At 40.6% G+C, this 9,436-nt stretch overlaps 2 protein-coding genes across 2 annotated transcripts in view; one reads left to right on the top strand and one right to left on the bottom strand.

Moving 5' to 3' along the window:
• The window catches only part of PSTK (phosphoseryl-tRNA kinase), a 4,516-nt gene extending 1,754 nt beyond the window's left edge, over positions 1–2,762 (top strand). The window contains exons 2-6 of the mRNA XM_009892760.1: positions 6–148; positions 994–1,232; positions 1,677–1,748; positions 2,254–2,347; positions 2,557–2,762. Coding sequence (XP_009891062.1) covers positions 6–148; positions 994–1,232; positions 1,677–1,748; positions 2,254–2,347; positions 2,557–2,762 — 754 coding nt within the window. The remainder of the gene's footprint in view (positions 1–5; positions 149–993; positions 1,233–1,676; positions 1,749–2,253; positions 2,348–2,556) is intronic.
• Positions 2,763–7,876: 5,114 nt separating this feature from the next.
• IKZF5 (IKAROS family zinc finger 5 (Pegasus)) overlaps positions 7,877–9,436 on the bottom strand; it is an 8,031-nt gene continuing 6,471 nt past the window's right edge. Inside the window, exon 4 of the mRNA XM_009892732.1 lies at positions 7,877–9,122. Within this exon, the coding sequence (XP_009891034.1) occupies positions 8,179–9,122 (944 nt within the window). The 3' untranslated portion in view covers positions 7,877–8,178. The remainder of the gene's footprint in view (positions 9,123–9,436) is intronic.

Below are 9,436 nucleotides of genomic sequence, written 5' to 3'. Positions count from 1 at the left end.
GGAAGCTCCTCCTCACCGGAGGAAAGTCACGGCGGGGCCGGTCGTTCTGAGACGCCCGCAGCCACGGCTGGACCGCTCTACCTCATCTTGGATGACAATTTTTATTACCAGAGCATGAGATACGAGGTGTACCAGCTGGCTCGCAAATGTAATCGCTCTTTCTTCCTACGCATAACAATGTTTGCAGCTTTGTGGGAAATTCAGCGCGCTTCACCTGCCTTTCTTTTAAGTGCTCTTGTGGAGCATTTGTCATTCTCAATTACTAGATTCCTGCAGCGTAGTAAGCATCAAGTTAACTTTATTATTAGAAATAACTAGGTCACTTGAAGCCTTTCTTACGCATGTTGATCTCAGAAATTACTATTTGAGCAGCCTTGAAGGCAAAATTGTTGGTATTCTTTTCAGGCTGAGAGCTAGTGTAGAAGTTACTCGTTCATGTAAAGCCTTCCTTGTGCATGTTGCTACCAGAAATTTTTACTTGAACAGTTTAAAGGTTAAATTGTTGTCATGGTGTAACCCCAGTCAGCAGCCAGGACCACGCAGCTGCTTGCGCAGTTCTTCCCCTTCCCCCAGAAGGGCAGCGAGAAAAGGAGGGGAAAGGGAGGAAAAACATGTGGGTTGAGATAAAGACAGTTTAATAGAACAATAATGGAAAAGAAAAATAATAATACTAATGGTAAAAAAATACACATCACTCTCGCTGCCCGGTGAATTGGTTGCCCAGCCCACCCTGAGCAGTGATCACGAATTCCTGCCCCTCAGTCAACCCTCATTTATATACTGAGTCTATGGTAGGGAATAGTCCATTGGCCATTCTGTTATTCTGTCAATGCTCCTCGGCTTCTCTGGGAAGCTAAAAAAAATCATTGAAAAGTATAAACATCTCTTAGCAACAACTAAAACAATATGTATTTTTGACTTTCACAGCAATCACTAAGAGGAAAATTAACTATATCCCAGCTGAAACCAGGACATCTGTTTATGTTCTTTTAGATTCCTTGAGCTTCTGCCAGTTATTTTTAGAGTGTCCACTTGAATGCTGCTTGCAGAGAAATCGTCTGAGAAGCCATCCGTTGCCTGACCAGACAATATGTTTAATGGCGAGAAAAATAGAAATGCCAGATCTCAAGAAAAACGCTTGGGAACAGAACAGCCTCATTCTGAAAAGTTTTGATTGCAGTTTCGAGGATGAGTACGTTGCTGGATTGGTGCTAGGGTTTTCCATGAGCTGTGTTTTCAGAAGCTTTTTACTGTATCTAAACAGTATGTAAAAATATTCCGTATGGTGATTTTTGGAAGCCAGTCAATTACACACAACACGTATTCCGTATGGTGATTTTTGGAAGCCAATTACACACAACACACGCCAGTTGTTGGGAACTCACAGCCATCAGTCTTTGCCGAGTTAACCTCAAAACTAACTGCACTTCTAAACTGTGGTTGAAAATTTATGTAAATTGTCTGAAACATTAAGACTGGAAATAATCAGCTGTCATTATAGTTGTAATTGTTTTTCATCTGATTTGCTATATAAAGATTATTTCGATTGCCTCATAAATTTAACTGAAAACTTGCTTTTTTCTCTGTCGTGAGGTGCCATTACAAAATGAAAGAAGAGTCTTCAGGGAAACTGGTTGATTAATGTGGTTTACTCTGTTGTTTGTTTTCTTAGTGAGCAGATAATCAGTTTGCTGGCCACTGCTTTGGAAAATCCAGTGAAGCCAAACGAGGAAAACCTTGAGCAAAAGGTAGCCCTGCTTGTCTTCACAGTCACGGCTCTTTCAGTTGGTGGGGAATGAGTGAGTGAGTTATTCCTGAGCTGGATTCAGAACCCTGTGGTGACAGAAACTGAGAAATCCCTATTGCATTTCTTGATTGCAAAAGCACACACAGAAAAGTTAACCCTATTTGAAATGGGTACTGCTGGCACCTTATTAAGTTAAACCACTGAACTACCTTTAAGCACAGTGTTACATGTTCTGCAGCAGTAAAAAGAATGCCTTTTGGAGTGCTCACATCGCACTGAGGAAAATAACGTTCACTTCCTCATGTCACACGTGTCTGTCTCTGGCTGTCCCCCAGATACACGTACCTGCCTCCGAATTCAAAGGAGCAGGCCTGCACTGCGCCAATCACCGAGATGCTGCTAACGCGTTACTTGTTTTCAAAGAGTAATTCAGAGGTTTATGGCAGCTTAAATCAAATTTAATGTGTTTGCGTGTATTCTTCCTTTCTGTTGGTCGCCCTGGATAGGAAGCGGATCGAGCGATCTGTGCGGCTAGTACTGTCCATCAGGCTGACGGGATATGCAGACGCATCATCTCTCAGACAATGAAGGATGCCAAAGGTACATGCAGCATATTCTGGGTGTTAGCTGGCAACATTAGACTAAGCCGATGAAGCTCCCTTGGGGTAAATTGTTAAGGAATCCCAACCCTGCAGCTGTGACAGAGGCAACCACCTTCAGAAGTCTGGTTATTTGTAGTATGTGAGCTAAAGTCTGTAAATTTTGTTTTTAAACATGAAGCAAAATGTTCAGTTTTCATTTTCTTTTAGATAAAAATATACTCCCAAGTGAGATGAAGAGCCTGGCAGAAGAACTCAACAAACTCAAAGCAGAATTTTTGGAAGACTTGCGGCAAGGAAATAATTTGAAAAACCAAATTTGCGTACAAAATCAATATTCTGACCCTGCTACAAGTGTAACTTCTTCATTCCAACACAAGGCAACCAATGTGGTTAATAAATATATTTTAAAATAATGACATAGAGAATGTTAGTGTTTTATTTAGGAGTCCACAGTGTTTAAAATGCAGTACTCCCTCAGCAGTACAGCTGGAAAGAACTGAGAGATGGCGCTTCCTTCTCTGGAGGCTTGTGCCACCTCTAACTCCTCTCCCCGTATTATGGAAGAGAAACACGGTATAGCATACTGTGTTGGACTTTGAAGATCTAGCCGACCACAAACCGTCCTTAGATTTTAAATTTCACAGAATCATAGAAAAAGTTAGCCTGGGAAGAACAGCTAGAAGTCATCTAGTCCTGTTTCCTGCTTACAGCGGGACCACCTTCAAGCTGGATCAGCTCTCCCAGGGCCTCCTCCAGCTGAGGGTTTGAAGAGCACCTTGGACGGTGACCTGCTCTGCTCTGTCAAAGGGGCAGCTGAGCATTTCCACAGACCGCGTGCCTGGGAAGGAATCAAAACACGAAGTGAGATGGAGTTCAGCATTTCAAGCGTGAAGTGGGTTAACAACGAAGTACAGCAATGTCAGGATGTCAGCACCTCAGTTTAACCCATGTCCCGCTTCAGTTTAAGTCCCTTTTTTACATCGGGCTCTCGGCTTTTCTGCTTGTTTGCCTGACAGAAACTGCAAAGAACAAGAAATTTGAGAGGTGGTTAAATTAAGGCCCTTGAGAGTTGCATGCGCATACACACGCGTGTAGGATTAACTCCAGTGCCCAAAGGAACTTAGCAACTTTGAAGGCAGCACCAGATGTTAACAACATACATAGAAGTTCCATATGCAGCGACAACCACCTTACCGTGACAAAACCTCTGATTTCAGACACGCGTGCGCTCTTGATAAGGAAATGGGAGTATAAGGAAACAAAGAATTTAGAAAAATCATCAAATGTGCAAGATTAAGAGTGGAAAGGAGTAACAGTGTGTCCTAGTTCAGCTCTAAAATTAGGCATTTTCAACTTAAGCAGACTGAAATACAAATACACTCTTCCCAAAAGGGAAGCTTACCTCCCATGCCTTATCTAGACTACAGCTGGTCATGCGAAGTTCATCAGTTCTACCTGCTGAAGCATATGTAATTAAGAATTAACATGAGACTTAATTAGAAAGTGTTATTTTATTCGTATCTTACAAAAGCAAAGCTTCACAACATGAACTACACTAGATATAGTTATTTCGGAATTAACCTTGTCATCTGAAAACATCCACTACACAATAAAATTTATTTTACAACTCTAACAGGTTTCTTTTTTTTGCATACAAAATATGCTCTTTACACTGAAATACATATTATTAACAAAGCAGGTACTTAGAAGCACATACACAAAGATCGCTCAATGAAAAACGCTTCAGCAGGGAATAGATTTCCTGCAGCAGAACATCCATTTGCTGTAGATTTTCAAAGAAACTTAAAATTAAGAGAAAACTTGCCAGTGAAGACTTCTAAATTACATTCCCTTCGTCAAAAAGAAACAAAAAACAAACAAGCACCCCCCACCCTCCCCCCCAAAGAAAAAATTCTGGAACAAAACAAAGAGCAACAGATCACTTTGCTAGGAAACACTGTTGGAATGTGTCTTCCAGCACCGAGTTTTCTGTTAAAATGCCAATCAACATTTTATGTCAAAATCCTCTTCATCTAAACATTGTTTCTGTGAAAAACCAACTATTATTCCCTATTAGCTGCTTCACAGTTGGTTTAAGTATTAACCGAGATAATCGACCAAGATCTTCAGTCTAATATTTCCATGTTGGAATTCCATTGGAATATTCAGTCTCAAAATAATAAGCCTGTATTAAGAGTACTATAAATAGTGCATGTTAAAAATGTCAACAAATCTATAAAATAATCTATTACAATAAAAACAAAAACCCCACAAAGTTAATGTTTTGCAACTACAGAACTTAACAGAGTCAAGCTATGGAAAAATTTCAGCTCATTCCCAAACTTCCCTGTTAATGCAAGTTAAAACGCTAATCACCACCTTATAATATAAGGATGTGGGTTGTTTTTTAAAAAAATCAAACCAAACAAAACCCAAGCGAGTGCAGTGTAGCACATGGAGAACTCAATATGGAAAGTCCCGCTAACCGAGGACTCGATCCTACAATTCCTGACAAGTATCCCTCACTGACTCTGCGTAAGGCCTGCCTGTGCAAGGGAATTGCCAGGATCACACTCGGAAACAATTTTCCAGTATTAATTCTGGTCCTTAAATTATAGGAAATAGTATATACAACATCATGAAAAACTAATGAAAATACCCCTTCCAAACCTACCCAGTAGACAGAAGGAAATAGATACAGTCAGGGGACTGTTTGGCACAACTGAACACACAGTATTAGGTTGAAAAATTAAGAATCCTGGTCTAGAGGGTGACCAGGACGTCGGCAGGGATCCACCCCACGGACGTGGCTGCAGAATTCAGAGATGAACACCAAATCCACCTGCTGCTGCCTAAGAACCGCCCCCCACGAACAGGAGCTTGCAAAGGAGAGACGGGAAAATAGTTTTATCACTGTTCCACAGTTTCTAGATGTTCAACATAATTTTATTTTCCTTGGGTACCTCGAAGCAGAAACGATGGTATCAAGTCAGCAGTATTAGAATACTTCTAAACAACAATTTGGAAGGTTTGGGGTTAGATTTTTTTTTTTTTTTTGTCATGCTGAGTTCTACCATTAAGAACATACGGTCCCCCGCAACAGAGGATCCCCTCCTAAACGAGGGCCCCTTTTCAGTAAGATCACGCAGGCTTCCTCTTGCTACCAGCTACCTCTATTAGTGCCCTAACTATTCTGTTCAGGGGCATCACGGTTCAGAAGTCGTATTTCTAAATTGCCAAATCACAAGCTGACACAAAAAGTCGGTAACGTTTACAGGCACTGCCAATGAAAGTCCCAACGGATCAGAAACCGCATAAACGGAACAGAAGGATGAAATCTCAAACGTTTGCGCGCACTGGAGTTCATCTCCCTGCTGATACTAAGGGGGAGAAAAGCTGGAGCGGCGACCCAAGGAGTGCTTGGCTGGTGCGATGGGCATCGCTCAGTATGGGACGGCGCTCCCCGGAGCACCACCACCGTTTCAGAAGTTTCCTCGGAGTTGCTGGAGCCTACAACAGGAGTTGGCATCGTCTATCGAAAGGCGTGGAAACTGACCTCCAAAAACGACGAATTGTAATGGTCTTTAACAGCAACGTTTGTAGTTCTAGTACCATATTTTAGCCAAATTCAGATTTTAGAATGCATCAATATGTGATCAAAAGAGAATTATCATTTCTACGTTATTCTTTGACTGGAAGCATCACGTTACAAAACCTGTACAGGAGCAGTAACTTCCAACTGGATTCCAGTTCAGGCAACCTTTAGTCCTTAAAATAAAGGATTCTCTTTGTTTATGCATACAGAGTTGCTGTTTTGCTTATAAAATAAACTTTAGAAGTATAAAGCAACACAGGGATATTTTGGAATCACAAAGCGTCATTATGAAAAATGGAAATTACATTCTGTTTTACAAATCCACAGAAATGGATTTTGACAAGGCCTGAAACCAAAAACATTTTTAGGAGCAACAGTGTGTTACCATTCGTCTTCCCTCGTTGGAAATACTTCAATGGCATATTTTTGACCCCCTTACTACAACGTGCAGCCAAGAATCCAGTTCCTTCAATTTAAGCACAGAAAACTCGGCAGTAGGTAAGTTAGGTAGAGAGAAACATATTTGGCTCCCAAATTTCTAATTCATTAAAGTCAAAATTAAGGCTAAAATTCTCAGGAGGGTGGTTTTTCCTGCGTCGATCTTACACTGAAGGCATTGTAAGTTTTTTCATCGGCTTCAGGGAGCTCCCGTAACAATGTAAATTTGAATAAGCCCAACATTTGCTATTCGGATTCCAACCTCTGACTTGCAGAACATTAATAAAATCTCCCCGCTTTTAACAAAACACATTTGCCGCCATATTTTGCTGATAGTAAAAAGGGAATATGTAAGGGAAGCTTTAATTTGTCTCAAGTAAGACAAACTAAGGTAAAAGTGCATGTCTAAATCTGGGAAGAGTAACAGTTCTTCACTTTTTGAAACATTACAAATTCCTGGGTAGCACATTAAGAGCTTTTATTAATTTTGCTAGGATGTTTTATTTAGGTTTATATTAAAGTGCCTGTCCATTAGCCTAGGTGCTTCTCAAGTGAGATGTACAGTATAAAAAAAAAACCCCAAACACGTGCAATGGACTTCACATACATTTTTAGTTACCGTTTGCCACCTACAATTATTAATCACAGTGACTTCAAATGCAGTCAGCCAGTACGCCTTTGCCCGCCTTCTACATAAACAGTTCAGAAAATCCAGAAGCCCTTCCCCTTATTTCTAGCACACCAAAAGGACAACAAATCTGGGGCAGGGAACGAGACAAACTGACTTTCAAGTTAGCTGAAGTCTACAATAAACTAGATCGTACAACTTTCAAACGTACAGGCGACCTCTCGGTTGTAGCTTGGCCCGAGATAAAACTGAACAAATGATTTTTAATTTGTAAACCTCTTGTTTGTTTCTATTAGAACTTCTATCAGCAAGACAGAAGTCTAATTGTGCAAATTTTAAACATCTGTACAAATTAGTTTAAGGCAGTTAAAAATCTCATGGAATATATATTAGTTCTACAAGCTCTTTATTATGACTGTTTAAAAATTACCTCCTTTTAAAAAGAATGACAAGTAAAATTTTGGTAAGTGTAGTTTAAAGTAAGGTGTCATATTTAATTTTTCGTTTGTGTAACTAGTGAACAATGAGCTTGTAACTCTTTCTTTCTTTCCCACCAGAGTTTCATTCACAATAACCTGTTTTCTTCTAGTTTTGCGACAAATTTTAAAAAAATAATAGTTACATTAGTGTTTGAGCCCTAGCAGGAAGAGTTTAGACTATACTAAGCAAAAACTTGAATTTGTACGTGAAAGTTGCTTCTGTGTGTTTTTCCAGTTTGGAGTAGCAAAGTTTTTAAGGATGTCTCCAAAGTAACTGTGTTTGTCACTGCATCAACCTTTCGTATTTTATGGCTAATGTATTTTGTCTTGCCTAGTAAATAGTCTGATAATTGCATCCTGTGTTTCAGGACACACGCTCTGCTTCTACATTTGTAGAACGTTTATTGGGATTAAGTGCAAGCAACTTAAATTTAGCAACCAAAGCACGTAAATGCATTCCAATTCTTACAGCGCGCTCTCAGCTTTTTTGAAAGGCTATGTATAAAATAACAACCACAACTTACACAAAATTTCCCTGGCAAGTTTTACGACAACGCAGAAATAAATTTGCCTCCTTTGTCGAACTGATTAATGTGAATATTCCTTAAGGGAACGTGCAAGCTTTCCTTCAGCAAGTATGAAAAATATACTGTAATATGTTAAAAAACTAAATGAAAGCGTGTTCTCAGTCAATGTTGACTGTGTTGGCCTCTTGCAAAATGGCAAGCAAAGTCATACTTATTTTTACACTTACACCCACATATGTTGCACTGAAAAGGATTTTCAAATCCATGACATCCCATGTGAATAGTATAAAGAATATTGTCCGCAAAGTACATGTCACAGTGTTGGCAGTGATGCAGAAGCTGAGGGTCCTGAACCGGAAGGGTCGGAGCTGGAGTACTTGGTTGACTGTTACTTATGCTGGGAGTACTGGTGTGGGCGCTGCGATCGCTGCTGGGACCTGCCACGGGACTGTAGTTCCTTTGATTGTGAGTAGGCCGAGGATCTGGGCTGGTCGGAGATGAACTCTGAGGAATATTTGCTGACACAGCTGACACTACTGCAGGTGCAGCAGGCTGCTGTATCATGAAAGGCTTTTCATCTTGACAGGAAACGACGTCAGGAGAGGCTGGATTTTGGTTTTCAGGTGGCAAGCTAGATAACTGTCCGGCTAACGTAGAGAGCTGGTTTAAAGGATTATCTACCATGAGGTCTTGGGGATCTCTTGGCAAACCACTGCTCTGGGTTGTTTTTGTCATGCTCTCGTACGCTTCAGTCTGGATATTTGGGATTTCATGAGTGAAGTCATTAAGGTAGTCTGGTTTCTGAACCACCATGGAAGGTGGACTCAAATTAATTAATGCTCTTCTGCTGTACCCCAAGTTGCCGGTCTTCTTCTGCAAAACCCCCCACATTTTCTTGCTGCTTAGGGAAGACCTTGTACCCTTGATAGGCACCATTTTATGTTTGCGCCTGCGGTGGTGAGATAAGTTGCTTCTGTCACTGCAGCGAAAGGAACACAATTCACATTTGTATGGTTTTTCACCAGTATGCGATCGCATGTGAGCTTCCAGATGACGTTCGTAAGCTGATGCAAAGGGACACAAATGGCACCTGTGCGGCTTCTCACCTGGAAAATTAAAATAGATTATACTACAGTGTCTTTTCCATGAAAGCCTTCCCTGTGAGAAAGTAGCTAACTGGGAGCTGCTAATCAAAGAGTTCAGTTTCTACTTCAGTCACTGCTAGTCCTGAGTTTAGCTGGGTATTTGGTAGAAGAGTGGAGTAAATGTAGATATCTCTGCATCACCCAAGCGATAGTAAGCATAAGAAAAAAAATGTCACTAGAATTAGCATAGCAGATAACTTGACTAGGAACTGCAGCAACGATGGCAAGGACTGAATGCAATGATTTTTGCGTGGTGCTCTTAACCAGATCCAAAT

This window comes from Charadrius vociferus, unplaced genomic scaffold (assembly GCF_000708025.1).
Source record: "Charadrius vociferus isolate BGI_N301 unplaced genomic scaffold, ASM70802v2 scaffold38, whole genome shotgun sequence".
NCBI classification, from domain to species: Eukaryota; Metazoa; Chordata; class Aves; order Charadriiformes; family Charadriidae; genus Charadrius; species Charadrius vociferus.
Note: the sequence above shows the minus strand (reverse complement) of the source record. Positions and strands in the feature narration are given on the sequence as shown.